Consider the following 19,095-nt stretch of genomic DNA (forward strand, 5'->3'; position numbering starts at 1 on the left):
AAACAAAGGGCCGGCTGTCACAAAACAGTCATATCTAGAGACCTCAAAACCTACTCTAGCGAGGCCTTTAACCTAGAGCTGGAGAGCCTGGACTGGTCAGATGAGCTCAGTGGTACACAAGTTGAAGAAACATGGCTTGGTTTCAAAACCAAATTCTCAACAGTACTAAACGACATGGCCCCCCTAAGAACCACCAGGGTAAAACATCGCACTGAGCCGTGGATGCACTCCAAAATATTGACCGCTATGAAAAACAGAGACAAAAAATGCTCTGAGTTTCGTAAAAGTCAGTCAAAGCTTACCAAAAGCTCGAGCAGTGAACTCCAGGCCCACGTGACTGAACTCAAACTGCAAAGAAACAGACTAAGAAATGACGTAAGCTCCATGATCAAAACTGCAAAAAAGAATTTCATCAATAACAAAACTGAGGAAAACAAAAATAAACCCCGTGACCTTTGGAAATTACTCAATAATCAACTAGGCTGCAGTAAAAAACTTAAAACCAGATTTTCAAACATAAAGACAGATAACAGGCTCATCACAGACAAGCTGGATGTGGCCAATTACTTAAACATTTTCTTCACAAACATAGCCGCAACACTGGTAAATAAACTCCCCTCCCACTCAGGGCATTTTGGGGTAGAACACATCCTAGCCTACTACAATAACCTAGGGGTCCGCAAAGATGATTTCAAACTAGTAATGGTAACAACAGCTGAGGTACACAAAAAACTGAGCGCCCTCCAACCTAACAAGGCCACTGGCCACGACAATATCCCCTCCAAATTCCTCAGAGACTCAGCAGCCGCCATCTCACCAGTCATAGCTCACATAATTAACCTCTCCATAAAACAGGTACAAGTACCCAAAGACTTCAAAATTGTGAGAGTAACCCCCCTGCACAAAAAGGGCAGCAAATTGGACCCAGGCAACTACCGCCCTGTTTCTATACTTACCTCCATCTCGAAAGTCATGGAAAAAATAGTATACGAACAGGTCGAAAAGTACCTCGCGGAAAATAAACTAATCTATGAATTTCAATCTGGCTTCAGAACATCCCACTCCACTGACAGTCTGACACATGCCTTCTTTATTTGAACGACCACATCAAACAAGAGGTGGATGCGGGCAAGTACTGCGGCATGGTGATGCTGGACCTACAAAAGGCCTTCGATACTGTCAATCACTCCATTCTGATTGACAAGCTAAAAGCAATTGGTTTTGATAGTCTATCGGTGAGCTGGATGCGGTCCTACCTGGAGGGGATAGAACAGATGGTGGAGGTAAACGGTACTCTGTCCCCCCCCCTCCCAGTGAGCTGTGGTGTTCCACAAGGAAGCATACTAGGACCGTTACTGTTCCTAATTTATGCAAATGACATGTCGTCAGCATGTGACTGCAACTTGTTCCTGTTCGCGGACGACTCAGCCCTGCTGGTCTCTGACAGGAACAAGTTGCAGGTTGAAAAAACCCTCAGCTCCGAGCTCGGCAGAATCTGCACCTGGCTCGCCAATAATAAATTATCATTACACCTGGGTAAAACAGAGTCCATTCTCTTCGGTTAAAAAAACAAACTCAGCAAGACCGACGGCTTCTCAGTTACAGTGGGTGACAATATTGTTACAAGGAAAGATGAAATGACATACCTAGGTTCCATACTAGAGGCAAATCTCTCCTGTGACAAAATGGCATCCAATGTAATCAAAAAAGTCAACCAACGAACTAGATTCCTATACCGGATCTCCTCTCTGGTAAAGAAGAATACCCTGAAGACTCTGGCTGGAGCACTCATTCAAGGGTACTACGACCATGCTTGCACGTCATGGTACCATAGCACCTCCAAGGCGCTAAAAACAAAATTACAAACATCACAAAACAAACTGGTCAGACTACTGCTTGACCTTACTACTAGAACCCACCTCACCCCTGCCCACTTTGACAACCTAGGATGGCTTAGAGTAAACGACAGAGTACAGCAACTTGCAATGGGCCTGGTCTACAAGATACACTACACCACTAAGGTACCCATGTACATGTCAAAATACTTCCCAAAGGTCAGTGAATACCACGACCACAACACCAGAGGGAGCTCCACAAATCATGTTAAACCCAGATTTGGCTCAAACAAGGGACGAAACACGTTTCGCAATTATGCCACAACAATGTGGAACGCCCTACCCACAGCTGTAAAGGAATGTGAATCACTACCCACCTTCAAAACCTCTCTAAAAGAGCACCTACGGGAGACTGTAATTCGAAACTGGCCCCTGTAAATGTCCAAACCCAACCAACCCCCTACAATATACAGTTTCCCACCCCCCCTCAATGTATATACTCTCTTTTTAGACACTTTTTATACTCACAAACAGTACTGTATGTTTGTAGATCTGGTATGTCATAAATGTCTAGATGTAACATTACTGTCTATCTGTATGTCATGTATGTCATATATGTTATGATGAATTGAAAATGTAATCTATCTGTATGTCATGTATGTCATATATGTTATGATGAATTGAAAATGAATCTAAAATGAAAATGTAATCTATCTGTATGTCATGTATGTCATATATGTTATGATGAATTAAATGGGGGACCCTGATGTAAACAAGACGAAAGTCTTTTTCTGGTCTGCATCCCCTTAACAATTGTGTGTATTGAGCTGTACTGTATTGTACCCATTCTGCAATCTGTTAATAACATTTTCAATCAATCAATCAATCCTGTCATCAACCTTATTGAAAAAGCCCAGCTAAGATGGGCTCTTCAACACAGACATCTCAAATGCAATATTGGCAAAGTAGGTTCAGGTCTTACACTGATTCACAATTGAATTCTATCAAAACTTCTCCACCAAGTGAACTCAAATTATCATCTAAAATAATTATTCATTTTCCAAAAAAATGTATTCAAAGGACAATGGGGCCATGCCACAGGACCCTACACTTCATATTGGCCAATTTCACTTTTGTCATGATCAGAATACAAAATATGTAATAAAATAACCGCTTGGCCAGAGAGAATCATTTATTCACTCTTCAAAAAGGACCAGACCGAATAGAATAGTTTCTTAATAGATTATATTAGAAGATTCCTAAACATTGTGCACTGCGCCAAATCCGTGAAAGACCTGGTATTGCGGAAAAGGCTTTTGATCAGCTGGAGGGGCACTTTCTGTTCATTGTTCTGTGTAAATGCACTTTGGCCAAATATATTTAGGATGAAATACTCTCAATAATCTCAACCCCACTGCCAGGAACCAGACCATCACTGGTATTTAAGCACCTTTTCCTCTAGCGCATGGCCCTCTACAGTGTTGCCCTTTCTTCACGCTTTTTGATGAGCTCATAAACATCACCTGCATCGAGCAACTAAATACCATAGGAGAGGGAAATGGGCCAGGACGCTTGTGTGCCTCCGTGAAAAATAAAAAAAAGTGTCTTCCGCTCATCCACACTCCAACATAGTTGGCATCATGTTAAATGTTAAGACCTATGGTTAAGACCATAGACTGTATATATGGTTAAGACACAGTACTTGTATTAAACAAATTATATGGTAGTAAAAAAAAGGAGTAAAAAGGAGACGATCTTGAGATTGTTTTGTCAAAAAAAGATGTATAAATAAATTCTACTTAAGACTTCTGTCACGACTCAATCAATATCCAGGTTAAAGTTAAGGTATATATTATATACCTGAAATTTGATATTTCAAGTGAGCACTTTTTCTCCATTTTGCACAGGCAGTACAGAAGCAGGCCTCAATTTCAATGCAACAAGTTGGCCACTAAAATCAGCATGGTTCAGATTAACGAGAAAATGAGTGGTAGTTCAAGACAAGAATGGCTGTGGTAAAGTCAAGAAAGCTAAAGCAGGCTAAGGAGAGTGGTGGTGCCTGCAGGAATATGCACCTTGCTGAGATAAGAACGTGCCTTTTCAGCACTTTTTGAGTTGGGTCATTTTCTGTTTGTCGGAACACGTGGAGCTGAGAGGCCACAATGCCGAAGATCGTCTATTGATACGAAGGTGACACACATTCAGTCTGCTCCCCAACGCGTCTATTTCCTTTTTTTATTCTTCAAATAAATAATTGTACCTACATGTTTTTACTATTGATCAGATTAGACATTCCACTTAGCTCGATACTGAATATGAAAGGAAAATAAACCGTTTCAGATTAGCTACTTTAGAAAAGCCTAATTCATTTTACATTGCCCCGGACTAGCCTGGCAAAAAACACTTCTGTGTATAAATTGTTTTGTAGCGAAATTCATGGTTATTAATATGAAAATGTGTATTTTGTTTACACATATGAAAAGGTAAACTACATCGCAACGTTACAGTTCAAGATTTAAACCATATGTAACAAGTACAATAATACCGTTTAGAGATGCACTCTATGCAGCGTTATGAACAAAGTTATTGTTGGACGTATGTTTAGGTATTGAGTGAGAGATCATCTTAATACACAAGCTTTGGCCATGCGGAGCCGCGACGTCATCAAACCCCCTGCTGTGTTACGCTTGAAGCGGAGAGTGTGAGTGGAGGAAGAAGGGCAGCCTGAGGGCAACTTTTCCATTGGAACATCACAATAATAGCTTTGGTGCTCTACGAAATGGCTCAAATAACGAGCGAGGGTGCCGAACAAGATTCTCAGCCGACGTCGAATCAAAACGGAACCGGGGAAACAGCAGAAACCGGCAATGAGGGACAGGCCGTGCCGGACCCCAAACAGGAACCGGGCGACAACAACGAGAACAGAGCAGGAATGGACGCGAGCGGTCGTGGTGTGGCGGCGGAGGACGGGGACAGCCTGTCTTCTGTGTCAGACGCTGACAAAGAAACAGCATTACCGAACAAAAACCCCGACAACGACGGAGGGGAACCCCACGGTAAACTCTCTGAACCGGGGAAAAGTCCCGCACAAGGGAGTTTGGCCAGTAGCACTGATTCCGCACAAGAAGGTTCCCGGGTGCTGAGACAAGAACAAAGAGAGGGGGAGAGCGTGTCCTCCTCCTCGCCGGCCCACCGCACAAAGAGCACGGAGAAAGCCGAGCACGGCACCAAGAGAGCGGCCAGCATGGAGGGGACCTCGTCGATCGGAGAGCCTCTCAGCCGGATGGATTCAGAGGACAGGTATGTGAAGTAGTCTGCTTTATGAAGGCCTTACGCTCCTTTCAGAACAGCATGGGTGGTGTGGGACCACAACACGATGCGGAGTCCACCGGGTGGTAGCTGCGGTCCATTAGTTTACGAGTTCCAGCTCCGGCCTCGGTACAGGAGTCAGACACCCGTTAGATGAAGGGTTCTTTGAGAAAGTTGTTTTAACTTAGCATTTGTATATTATTATTTTGAATAGTCAACGAGCACTGTTGTGGGAAAGTTCTCAGAGGGTTTGGATTTGATCCATATCAACAGTAATGGTACTGTTTGCACAGCATGTTCATCAGCTCACAGTTATCCCATTCACCGCAGTACTAACAGCCGTCCATACCCCGCCCCCCAAATATACATAGAAGAGGATGTGTTAGACACTGGCGTTCAGAGGTAGCAGAACCCCCTCAGCCTCGTGGTCACAGTGAATCTGGACCTCAAGCTGTTTTTGTGATTCCCACAGGATCCAACCTGGGAAACTCACAACCACTCTCTGTGTGTGTGTGTGTGTGTGTGTGTGTGTGTGTGTGTGCCCCCGTCCGTGCGTGCTGCACTATTAAGGAAAGTTTGATCAAAGTCGCAAAATGGACTCTACAAGGCAAAATATGTGGAAATATCTGAATGAAGTATTGTGGAGCTGCAGAGAAGTCTATTTTACACAAATCTTGTCATGTACAGGTCCCCTAAAATAAATCACACCACGATCATTTTTATCTATTTTCAATGATAATGTGAATGATGTTCAAAAGGATTATACCCTCTTATATCACGTCATATTGCAATATCAATTTGAATCAAAATAATACGTGGTTTTGTCCAAATGGTGCAGCCCTAGCAGGGATGGTCCCGCAGCCCTAGCAGGGATGGTCCCGCAGCCCTAGCAGGGATGGTCCCGCAGCCCTAGCAGGGATGGTCCCGCAGCCCTAGCAGGGATGGTCCCGCAGCCCTAGCAGGGATGGTCCCGCAGCCCTAGCAGGGATGGTCCCGCAGCCCTAGCAGAGCCACAGCAGCACATGTCAGGGAAGAGCGTGGATGTTAATGGGTCATTTTAACAAACCAATTCAACTGGGCTGCTATTGGTGATCATTTGCAGACCCACAAGATTTTGATTAAAAAAAGCCTAGATGGTTGGTTTGGCACTGTATGTAAGAGAAAAGAGGATGCAGAGACATGCAGTCTCTCCTCAGAACATGTCATGTCAACAGGTTTTAAATGTTCGAAACCTGCAATATAAGGCATTTTCATACCACTTTTCAAACGAAAGAAATCCAACTTGCAGCAGACTTTAATGCATGTTTGGTGTTAGAACATCTGGCAGACGTAGTGAGGGTATGTTAAACATTGGTTTTACGAGTACTTGTCTCTGATTGGTACTATTTATCAGAAGACTTGGATTGGTGCATCCCTACTAGTGGAAGAGTTTATCATGTAGTGTATTCAGATCAGAACATTCTCTCTGTAGCTACTGAACAGAGTGGAACAACTTATTTCATCCAACTGATAACAGTCTTGCTATAGCTGCTGCTCATAGTCCCAATACCATAACTACAGGACATTTAACTAACGTACATACTGTATGCGCCATCTCGAATACTTTGCAATCACCCTCAATTTGTCCTTCAGCAAACAATGACAAAATATTAGTCTGAAAGTTGCAGACGTTATAAAATGCTGGAGGGAATGTCCCAGTCACGTTTGTCCGTTCCAGCTTTTCATTTCATTTCAAACCTTTATCTAACCAGAATGTCCCTTGAGATCATAGATCTCTTTTTCAAGGGAGACCTGCAGAAACAGTTGATCTATTGCATGAGCTCAGGATCTTCCTTTTAAGACCGGTTGAACATCAGCGGTTGAGTCTTTGTGTCTGAAAACTAAGCTCCATTAGAAGTGATAAATCCAGAGAGACAGTTTGCCCTGCAACCAAGGAAAGAACATCGATCAAAAAATCTGTTACTACTTTGATATATTTTGACTTGTTTCTCTGACACACTGAAATTAGTATGAGTTCATAAGTTTAATGGAGCTTAAACTAGGACGATTGAATAGTCGTTTTACACTGTAGATCAGGGGGGTCAAACTCAATTTCATCGCGGGCAACATTAGCATTAAGGTCACACTCAAAGGGCCGGTTGCAACTATATAAATATACATATATAATATATATATCAAATGATGTATTATATTACATTATTGCCTCTGAATTGGATTATTATCGGATAGGATAATAACTTAGTAATTAACTTTGTGTGAAAGCAGAAGTCCAGGGCAAATAATTGCAAGTCTCTTGCATGTCACAAAACGAGATGCATTGTGGGACATGTAGTTTATGGACAACCTGCTTCTGTAAATCGCCATGTAACCGTATAATAAACGTATTATATTCTTTGCAAGCTCTTGCGGGGCCACATAAAATGAAGTCGCGGGCCGGATTTGGCCCCCGGGCCTTGAGTTTGAGACCTCTGCTGTAGATGATTACATGGTAAGAAAGTGATCAAAGACGTCTGTCGGACACGTCAGCCTATTAAATAGCCCCACTCTTTTATTAACCCGTGGGTTACATTGACTCGCAGTGCGGATCCAGACATCAATCTGCAGTGTGGGTTCATCCAGTATATTTCAATCTACAACTCGTACTTTTCCCCCCTCAGCGCCAAGGAGAATATGAATATCTCAACACTTTTTAATCATTCCACCAAGTAGGAAAGAGTCCTACCTGTCACTCAGCTGCATACATGTGAAGGGCTATGAACCTGCACATCCAGAATAACCCTGCAGTACTTGAACACACCAGCTGACCATTCCCCACAGCATGGCAGTATTTACAGCAGCAGTGTTCAGCCCAGAGTTTCCGTTAGCCGGAATTGCCGGTCTTCAGCATATTTTACCGGTCAAAATGTTAGGTCAAAAATAATTTCCCCTTAGCGCAATACCGCATCAGTTGCACCACTTACGTGACAGACAAGAAGAGTCAATTCTAATGTCTAACATTTCATGTGGAGAAAAAGAATTATCCTCCGGAAGGGGACATTTTGACCCCTCATGTAAACAAATGCATAATGCTGCGCTATATGAATGAATGAAAACTTTATTACAGACTCAGGGTCCAGATAAAAGACAAGACATTACATAGATAAAAGACAAGACATTAGGGTTGAACGATTAATCGATTTTAAATCTAAATCGCGATTTGAAATGATGCGATTATCAAATCGCAAAGCCTGCGATTTTTTTTTTACAATTTCTTTTTTCTTTCGTTCTTGTGTGTCAGTCATCCACACCAATCAGAAGTGCTGTGCTCCACATGTACCAGCCATTGTTAATCAATCAGAAGTGGCCCATGATAGAAGGTGATAGACAGATTGATCCAATCACCTGCCAAGTGCTTTTGAAAGTGCCTGCCCTTTCCAAATGGCTTCCAAAGGAGCTTTAGATGGTTTGGTGAAAGAAACCATCTGGGTCAGGTTAGTAATGCTCCATCACATGTTTCTATTACAGGGTGAATCTTAAACTGAAGCTTGACTTTAAAGCAACCCAACGGAAGTTTCATGTGAGTTTAGTTCTTTCACTCGTAGCTCGGGCTGCGGGGGCGCTAGAGACGGGAGCACGTTGATACGACCTTCCTAGCCGGAGATATGGCCGCATTTTACAATAAAATTCCGTTGGGTCGCTTAAAAATAAATATCGCAAATCAAATCGCAATATTTGTCAGAAAAATCGCAATTAGATTTTTTTTCTCCCCCAAAATCGTGCAGCCCTACAAGACATTACATATAATAAATTACATACACAGCATAAAAAGAATTCATAGTTTAAGAATAATTTAAATCAGTGTCCTACAAAGAGACAACTAGTCCTGCATCGGGTCGGGTACCCGACGGGTGACCCGCAAAAAAGGTGATTCGCGGGTGGTATTTTTTCAAACGCTTTTCTCCGGGTTCGGTTCTTGGTAAAACAAAGATGATGCGGGTCGGGTCGCGGGTGTTGCATAATAAATATATTAAAATAATAATAAATTAGTTTAATGTTTAAATCCTCAGACCTCTCCCCCGCGGGACCGCGCATAATCATAACCTCTGCAGCGCATCAATCTGCTGCTGAGCGCGCCACATTCGAAATGGCTGAGGTGAAGCTCTCTAGCGGAGAATACAGCATTTTCAATAACACTTCCTCAAGAGCGAAATCCAACGTCTGGGAGGATTTTTGTTCCTAGATGGAGAAAAGAACCAACATCCCACGCTTTTTGAGACAAATATGAAACTGCGTGTGTTAATAATTGCACGTTTTCACTTCTCATATATAGGCTATGCGGGTTCGGGTCGGGTTGCGGATCTTGTGCCGACGGGTCGGGTTGCTGAACTAATTGGCAATATGTGCGGGTAGCGGGGCGGGTTCGGTATTGCACGTCGCGGGTGCGGGGCGGGAGCGGGTCTTGAAAATCAGACCCGTGCAGGACTCTGGCGTGTAGTACTAGGATTTCATTATCAGAGTCATTAAGCCGGCAAATACATTTATACATAAGATTTCTTAAAACAGCTTGTAGAGTATTGACTCCTGCAGCCACAAACATTTCACTTGCACTAGACCATGGAGGTCTCTTCAGCAATATTCTCATGGCATCCTTATAAGCTACTTGAAGTTTCCGTAAACTTGCTTTCTTGTAGTTTGACCACAAATGTGCCGTATAGAGCGGTGTGCAATATGCTCTGAACAGAGACATCTTCACTCCATCTGTACATGCACCAAACTTACGTAAGAGAATGTTTGCTTGTGCACATCATGCGGCATTGCCTATAAATATCTTCATCATCTGTCATTTGTTCTGTAATAAAGTGTCCAAGATATTTTAACTTATTACAGACACTAAGATTAATATCAGACAATTTAAAATCAGGACATTTCAGATTTCTTTCTTTGGTTCTAAAGATCATGACAGCACTCTTACTGGCGCTGTATTTGATGTCATGTTCCACACCATACACAGAGCAAACAGCAAGAAGCTGCTGAAGACCAGCGCTAGATGGACTCAGCACAACAAGATCATCTGCATACATAATATGGTTCACTAGAGTACTACCAAGCATGCATCCAGTATTACAGGCTTTCAGTCGCTTGGACAGATCATCAATATAGAGGTTAAAAAGAACTGGGGACATAATTCCACCTTGTCTGACACCATTGCTAACCCCAAATGGGGCTGAGACCCTATTGCCCCATTTGACTTGCATAGTCTGGTGGCCATACCAGTAGACCAGAACTCTCACAATGTATTTGGGCACCCCTCTTTGACTCAGTTTAACAAGATCAGATCAGCTGCTGCTGACGGAGACACACAGCTCTGCATGATCCCCTGCAGCTCTACATGATGCAGCTCTATGATCAGCTGCAGCTGTGTCTGCTGTGACGGACCGGTGAGCGGAGCAAAACACACTCTTAAAGTTAGACCTAACACACTTAGCTATTTAATCTACCTCTAGAACAAGCTAAACTAGTTATACATATGTTTATTCTTCACTGTCGGGTCACTCATTACTGGATCAGCCAGCTGCATGAGATACTGACAGGCTGTCGGGGGGGAGAGAGGGAGAGAGAGACAGACAGACAGACACTTTTGAATAATGCAGTTAATCTACTATAATTAGTTTGTTTAATATAGAGTCGTTATCAATTTGTTTTAAAGCTCAATAAATAACAAAGAAGTCCTTTGGCCGGCACTGATGGCACGTTTCCACTGCAGCGGGTAGCTTGCTTTAAGCGTGCCGAGCCGTGCGGGGCCCGTTTTTGGTTGCGTTTCCACTTGGCCTAGTACCGGCTAGCGGGTCCTAATTCACAGTTTTTCTGGCCCCATAAAATCGTGGTTCTAGGGCCTGGAACAACCAGGCTGAGTCGGGCTGAGTATGCTAAACTAGAGAGAATCACTGGCAAGGGGGCTGCAACTACAACAAGATGAACGTATTTGACCGTGATTTAATTGTAATACACGTTTCAAAATGATGCCGAAGTAACAACATACTGATACCAGTTAGTAAAAACCATGAATTAATGCTTTGACAAGTCTTCAGACAGACGGCAGGCGAAAAACCTTTTAAAATGTGTGTTTTCTAAATGTACCGTCCACACTCACAACAACGGCCTATACAGACATAAACCAGCGACTGTATTCACCATGACACAGGCAGTCTGTGGTTTGTACTTGTTTAACTTCTGTCTAGTTTCTGAACAGATATGAAGAGCTGTGAGCTCTGAGTGCTAAGAGCTAACGGCTGTGTTGTTTTTCTGGGGCTCTCATTGAAGATGACAGTCACGGCTCCGCCTACACTGCGTTACTATAGATACTACCCCAGTTCCTAAACTGTAATGTTTCAGAGCGGTCGCTGTGTGTGTTACGTCCTCAGCCCATCATTCATCCATTGTATTCCCCAGACTACCTGTGTTTACGTTCTTCCATCATGTTTTACACTGGTGGTGGGTAATGAAATATGTATAAAATGTACTAACCCTGTCTGACACTGAACAGAAGGCTGTGTTTACTCACTGTGACTGTGGAGCCATTGCAGGTGGCTTTGTGGGAGGGGTCTGTTTTTACTGCTTCATTCTCTCTGCACCCTCAGAAGACTGCATTAGAAACTTCACACACAAGCAGTCCATGCTTTTCCATCTCAGTTGTTCTTGTCTCCACCTGCTGTGTGTCTAGTAGGGATGTGCATCTCCATCACTGAGGCCGATGCGATGCGCATCTCGAGACGTTGCCAACGATACGATACCTTTGAAGCACCGGGCGATGTGATGCGATTCACGCCTGTTGCGATACAGTTCGATACGATTTGATTCAACATTATGCGATTCGGGGCGATACGATTCAACACAATGCAAAATAATGATAGAATTCAATATGGTACGTCAGAGGATTTAGTTTTATTCCTTATATGCAGCAAATCATAAATTAACAAAAGTGCTAAACATACAGTGTTTCCCACAGATCTGAAATATACTTGGGGGGGGGTTGAGGTGATGTGCAACAACATTAACCTTTCTGTTGGTCACTTGTTAGCAGACCCTTCACGCGATGGCAGAGCGAACAGGCAGAGCCCTGATAGCCCTATAGTTGAAATCTACTGCCCACAAATAAACATATGGACATGGGTTACTATTTAAAACAAATGGTAAATGTATTTAGGAACCTATCAATGTGATTTTAATTGGTGGTGGTCCTCAAAGACTTTTTTTTAAATGTTGGAGTTAATTGCATCAATCTGGTGCACTTTGAGGGGGAAATAAAGAGACTAGACCTATATGAAACAGAACTGTATACACTTCAATAATCATAAAATCATGGCCATAACCAATAACATATCCAATATGAAAAAACACTGACACCCTCAAATGGAAATATGTGTTTACATAAATGGTTACCAAACCGTTTGAGACCCACTGAGAACTTAGACTAAGTTAACTATCTAAACACTCAGAGAGTCCTTTACCTCACCAGAGTTGAGGTTATCCCGAGCTTGAATGACACACAGAGACCAATCAAGAGCTTTGATTTATGATCTGTATGACAGTGGCCATGTCGGCAGGCCACATCATGTGGACAGCCAGTCACCCTGTGTGAGGCAGGCCACTTAACAGGCCAGGCCATCGGGAGGACCAGTCTGGGGCTGGGTACAGGAGGCGTAGAGCGAGGGATCATTGTCCACAAGTTAATCGATCACAGATGGCGTCGTGGTCACGGACGAAAACCCCCCGAAAAAAACAACCTAAATGGGTCGTGAAATATACTTGGGCGGCTAATAATATACCCGCCCAAGTAAAGTCTGTGTGGGAAACCCTGACATATTTGGTTCTCTCTGCTAGTACTGCGCATCCCATCATGCTGTTTCTTTTTGACCTTAAAAAAACAAACACTTGGACCTTTCACAAACAGGCCTTTTCACAAGTGTTCTCTGTCTCCAGAGTACAATACCATTTTATAACACCTTACAGTTAAACCATTTAAGGATGCATTGCCCAGGATCAGTGTTGTGCTAGTTACTGAAAACCAGTAACTAGTTACCATTACTAGTGACTTCACTTCAAAAGTAACTCAGTTACTTTACTAGTTACTTGCACAGAAAAAGTAATGCGTTACTGTGAAAAGTAACGTTTTCGTTACTTGGAAAAAGGGCTCCCATTACTGCCCTTATAGCCTTCATTTCAGTACTGTTATTGCATTGGAGAATAATACAATCTGTTGATCAACTTGACATGCATTATATGCAATCTGGATTGCATCGATATTAGCTGGCTTTCCATTTCTGTATATTCTTTCTCCAGGTAGTTGGAAAAAGTTTTCCGTCCCATATGCCGTGTGCCGCCCGGACATGCTATCATGCTAACTAGCTCCCTGAAAGCGGGTGACTCCACTGTAGCAATAGCCTGCATGTGTTCTACAACATACCGTGCAATGGCTTTATCGACTTTTCCCTGGCTAGCAGTCCCTTGGTTAAAATCCAGCCGCTGTTGCTTAGGTGGAGGTGGAGTGGCGTCGGCTGAGTCTCTGTGGTCTTAGCTACTAGCTTTGTCCCAGCATGTTGTTTTTGCAGATGTTTTAACAGATTTGAATGACTGGTTTGGGCAGTAGATAGGATCTTTGACCCGCCAGGACACAACTTACATTTAACAGAAACTTTCTTTTCTTTGTGCTCGACAAAAGTGAAATAGTGAGAATATCTCCAGGTGGAGAAACTAGACTTGAGCTCCGCCGCCGCCATGATAGTCTTGTTAGTAAACAACACAAACACGCCCACAGCCCGTCTCCGCATGTGACACAGGAAGTATCAAAGTACATTTACTCAAGTACTTAAGTACAGTTCTCATCTCTGTTCGCCTGGCTGTTGACTATATAAAAAAACTAACTGAGTAACGCACCATGTAGTAACGGTAACTGAGTTACTGAATTTAAAAAGTAATGCGTTAGAGTACTAGTTACTGCCAAAAATAACGGCGTTACAGTAACGGCTTTAGCGCGTTACTGTAACGCGTTACTTTGTAGCGCGTTAGTCCCAACACTGCCCAGGATTAACAATGTGCAAATAACAACTACCATAGAGCAATGCCCACGCAACTGCAATGCAACTGGTCTTTGGTCCGATGCAAAGACGCTACAATCGATGCATCGCGAGTTCAACCCAAACTGTAGCCGACGTGCACTCTTTCAACCGGTGCACTCGCATTGTGAACGTTTATGCACGCCTAGACTACTTTAACTCCCTCCTGGCTGGTCTACCTGCATGTGCCATCCGACCTCTGCAGCTCACCCAGAATGCAGCGGCTCGTCTGGTCTTCAACCTTCCTAAATTCTTCCACACCACTCCGCTCCTCCGCTCCCTCCACTGGCTTCCGGTAACTGCTAGAATCCACTTCAAGACACTGGTACTTGCTTACCGTGCTGCGAATGGATCTGGCCCTTCCTACATCCAGGACATGGTTAAACCGTACACCCCAGCGCGTGCACTACGCTCTGCATCAGCCAAACGACTCGTTGCGCCCTCGCTGCGAGGGGCACCCAAGTTCCCATCAGCAAAAACACGTGGGTTTGCTGTCCTGGCTCCAGGATGGTGGAATGAGCTCCCCATTGACATCAGGACAGCAGATAGCTTGCACACCTTCCGGCGCAAACTGAAAACTCATCTCTTTCGACTCCACTTCGAGCGTTAGAACGATTAACAAAGCACTTTTATACCAATAAAGGACTGGATTACCTAAAGCCAGTTGAGTAGCACTTGAAATGTTTGGCTCTATGAAACCTGATGTACTTATATGATTCTGTTTTCTTCAAGGTTGTGTCTTCCTGGTCGAATGTACTTATTGTAAGTCGCTTTGGATAAAAGCGTCAGCTAAATGTAATGTAATGAAATGTATGCAGGTGCACCGATGTGAATCGGTGAATCTTAAAATCCCTAGTGTCTAGACATCACAGTCCCGTTGTGTATTTCTGTTTTGGAGCAGGCAGAGCTCCTGAACATTTGGTCATTGTGCTGCTGTGGCAGCAGATCCCAACAGATACCCACAAGCAGGGGGTGTGTTGTTGGGTCTCTTTTAAATGAAAGAGTTTAGTCTCAAACTGTTTTGAATGAAAAGTGATGAGGCAAGTCCTGTTATGTTTTCGCGCTAAGAAAATGTACAGAAATGTTACTGGCAAGTTTGACATGTCATTTCAGCCATGAATGAAGCAAAACAAGGTACCATGCCAGTTCCTGTATGTTCAGCTGTAAATGTAACGTTTATCGCTGTGAACTGTAAGTGTCCTAACGTCTCCTCCCTGTTGTCCAGCATCAGCAGCACCCTGATGGACATGGACAGCACTGCGTCCAGCGGGCGCTCCACCCCTGCCACACTCAACGGTCACTGTGGGGGGGCGGGCAGCGGATCCACAGCAGTGGGGGGGGGCAAGTCTCTGAGCTACACCTGCTGCTGGGACCACTGCCAGCTGCTGTTCCCCAGCAGCCCCGACCTGGCAGAACACATCAGAGCCACACATGTGGACGGGCAGAGAGGAGGGGTCAGTATTGAGCTTATTAAGGCAGGTGAATAATAAACCAGTTTAATTTCTGAAACTGTCAGGAGTTCAGGGGCCGATCTCCCCCCATAATAACCAACCTACAATCAGGGAACTGCTAAATGTGTTTGCAGTGCATCCTCTTAGTTAACTCTGAATGTATTGAACCAAAATGTAGTGATTTAACCCGTACAACACCCTCTGGCCTGACATGGCATTCAGCCCAACGACGACTCGGTGTGTCAGGGCCTTAAAGTTCTTCAAACTGTTGGTAGTAAGTCTCAGGAATGTCACGGGTTACTCGGACTCAGAGCCTTCTGAACTGCCTGCTTTGTTTTTCCACCACATCTGGAAAACCATAGGACACATTTACACCCAGGAGAGAATAAAGAACTCTGTAAAGAAACCACACCAAACAGGGCTCGGTGCTATGTTCAGGGGAATACTGTAATGTTGTGTTGACTGGTTATCAGTGTGTGCTTTATGTGCGTGTGCCACAGGTGTTTGTGTGTATGTGGAAGGGCTGCAAGGTGTACAACACACCATCCACCAGTCAGAGCTGGCTGCAGAGACACATGCTGACCCACAGCGGAGACAAGCCCTTCAAGGTGAGAAACACACCACACACTCCACTCCATCCACCCAGAGGCAGAATACATGCTGCTCAGCCTTTGGACCACAGCACATCCCTGACTCTTTAAGTGTTCCCGCAGTGTGTGGTAGGGGGCTGCAATGCCACGTTTGCCTCTCAGGGGGGGCTGGCCCGGCACGTCCCCACTCACTTCAGCTCCCAGAGCTCATCCAAAGTGTCCAACCTGGGCAAACTGAAGGAGGAGTCCCCATCCAAGGCTGGCCTCAACAAGAGGAGGAAACTGAAGAACAAACACAAACGCTCCCTGCGTATGTACACACACACACACACACACACACACACACACACCCAACTTCAAATACAAAGTACTCATCAAGTGCCTGCGAGTACTATTTGAAACGTGTTTTTATTTCCAGCCCGACCTCATGACTTTTTTGACGCTCAGACCATGGACGCCATCCGCCATCGAGCCATCTGCCTCAACCTGGCCACACACATCGAGAGCCTGGGCAACGGACACAGTGTGGTGTTCCACAGCACGGTGGGCAGACACACACACACACACACACACACACACACACAAGGTTGATGGGATCAAACAGGCGAGAGAGGGACTTGGAGAGGTAGGCGGCCTCGTATGGCTGCAGAGTCCTTCAGAGCCTTCTCTGGGCTACACACACACACACACACACACACACACACACACACACACACACACACGATATCATGTACAGAGGTGGCAATTCATAATCTAATCAAGTTTCAGCATGATGGGAGAGTAAAGAAAGTGCTGCAATTGAATATATAATACATATACACACACTTGTACCTGTCTCACACACACACACACTCTGCAGGAATTAATTTGTTGTTTTGTTTAGATTTTCATGCCTGTGTCTGTGTGTTTAGGTAATAGCCAGGAGGAAAGAGGACTCTGGGAAAGTGAAGGTCTTATTGCACTGGACGCCTGAAGACATGTGAGTCCTGCTCTTCTCCCCCCATGTGAGCCCAGTAGCCGTCTCCGAAACCAGCCCGAAACCAGCCCTAGCACACACACACACACACACACTCACAGCCTCGCTGCGTCCGCCGTCTCAGGCTGAGAAATCCGGGGAGCTGCAGCTGAGAAAAGATTGAGTGTGCAGTATACGCCGTGAAGTGGTTTGCGGCCTGCCAGTAAACCCGAAGAAGAAGTGACGTCAGTGGCTTCATTTGCCTATTCCTCCCTCAGGGAACTTATTCCGGTGTGAACGCGGCTAATCTGTATTTAGTTCCATGGGGGTACTAAGTGCCGGCACTAAGTACGGCAAGGTACTTGGTGTGAAAGCGGCTATGCATAAAAAGCTACATAACACACAAAGGGACGGGTAATAACCAGAAAAGCATGACAAAAAAAGAACAGGTTGAACCACTGCATTAGGAGCAGGGGCAGCTACTCTAATGAGTGTATATATAAATACTATACACACTCTGATGCCATGAGCCATGCATACAGAGCTGCAGCTGCTTTGCATACAGAGCTGAACTGTAACTGTGCCCCCCCAGGCTGCCAGATGTGTGGGTGAACGAGGGAGACAGACTGCAGCAGAAGACCAAGGTGGTCCACCTGTCCAAGCTCCCCACGGACACCGCGGTGCTGCTGGACCCCAACATCTACAGGTGTGTGTTGGTGACCATGCAAAGGTACTTTTGGACGTTGCTAGAAACCAATATTTGACCCTCTCTCTTTTCCCCTACAGGATGTTCTTCTAACCCCTTCCAGGTGAACTCCACTGTCACTTCCTGCTTGTCCCACCTCAAGGAGGAGGAGGAGATGTTTCCTCTTCATCTCCATGTTCCTCTTCTCCCTTCCTCCTTCTCCCAGAGGATGCTGGGAGTTTAGTGACTTATTTGCCATGGCTGTCAGGGGCCGGCAGTGTTTCTGCCTTAGAGCTGAGTTTACAGAGGCATGTACAGGGAGGTGTTTAGGTAACACGACTAGACTGAAAACTAACTGTAGACACGCGTGTAGAGAAGCTGTCCTTGTAAATACTTGAGATTTGTAATATATTTTTATACTTTGAATTTGTTACTGTAGATAGAAGTTTTGTTTTCTGCCGAACATTTTGAAATAGATGTTTAAAACTGATGATATTGGTCATGTGCATATAGTTGGCATTGCTCTGGTTTGATGTCATTAAACTTTTCCAACCTGAACTCGCTCTGAAGTCTTTACTGTTCATCACCATGGCAACAATCTGCATGTTTCTGTTCCACTAGCTAGCGACATAGTTGTCCCATCAGGAATACCTTGTGGTCATAAAAAAGCCTGTTCTATAACGTGATTCTGTTCTCTGTGTCTAGCGGATAAACGACCCAGTACATAATGAGGATCTTCCAAGAAATATATAGAATAAGAAAGGATTATGGTCACCTGGAAAACGTGTTTGGGTTTAAGGACAGAAAATAAAATGCTGCCTTTAAACTTAAAGAATTGTGACTTACACTGAAGTCTGCCGATACAATTTGACTTTGGATTATTATAGTTTTATTCCACTCATGGCAAATATGATAAAACATGTACACTTGAAGCTGTTTTGATGGACGGGGAGCAGAGAGTCTTATTGTACTCAGGAATAGATGGCCTGTCAATCCCAGTTGCTTACAAATACTTCTAGTAACATGAAACCAAAAGTCAGCACAACAATCTACCATCAGAGAAACCGGTTACCTGACTTATTCATACTGTCGACAGCCCTTCAAATCATCAGGTAAAGACTTCCACAGTTTAACACAGCTGTTGCTCTTTGAGTGTGAGTTTAAATAATGATGCTTTA

At 44.2% G+C, this 19,095-nt stretch overlaps 1 protein-coding gene across 2 annotated transcripts; it reads left to right on the forward strand.

Annotated features, from left to right (window-relative positions):
- Positions 1 to 4,497: 4,497 nt before the first annotated feature.
- Positions 4,498 to 18,475, forward strand: LOC117549761 (zinc finger protein aebp2-like). Of its 2 annotated transcripts, none has more exons than XM_034221830.1 (8): positions 4,498 to 5,135; positions 15,462 to 15,711; positions 16,188 to 16,295; positions 16,401 to 16,587; positions 16,696 to 16,820; positions 17,189 to 17,256; positions 17,825 to 17,938; positions 18,019 to 18,475. In XM_034221830.1, exons 1-8 carry the CDS (start codon positions 4,615 to 4,617, stop codon positions 18,029 to 18,031), a joined length of 1,386 nt encoding a protein of 461 aa, XP_034077721.1. In that variant the 5' UTR covers positions 4,498 to 4,614; the 3' UTR covers positions 18,032 to 18,475. The 2 variants fall into 2 exon arrangements, with proteins under 2 accessions (XP_034077721.1, XP_034077722.1); XM_034221831.1 differs by having other exon boundaries at positions 4,499 to 5,135; positions 15,462 to 15,690.
- Positions 18,476 to 19,095: the final 620 nt, after the last annotated feature.

Source organism: Gymnodraco acuticeps, unplaced genomic scaffold (genome assembly GCF_902827175.1).
Source record: "Gymnodraco acuticeps unplaced genomic scaffold, fGymAcu1.1, whole genome shotgun sequence".
NCBI classification, from domain to species: Eukaryota; Metazoa; Chordata; class Actinopteri; order Perciformes; family Bathydraconidae; genus Gymnodraco; species Gymnodraco acuticeps.

Bases quoted from the DNA above. Each gene is read 5' to 3' on its own strand.
- LOC117549761 (XM_034221830.1), top strand. From the start codon at position 4,615: ATGGCTCAAATAACGAGCGAGGGTGCCGAACAAGATTCTCAGCCGACG. The intron at 16,588-16,695 runs GTATGTACACAC...TTTTATTTCCAG, and splicing joins CAAACACAAACGCTCCCTGC to CCCGACCTCATGACTTTTTT. The intron at 16,821-17,188 runs GTGGGCAGACAC...CTGTGTGTTTAG, and splicing joins GTGTGGTGTTCCACAGCACG to GTAATAGCCAGGAGGAAAGA.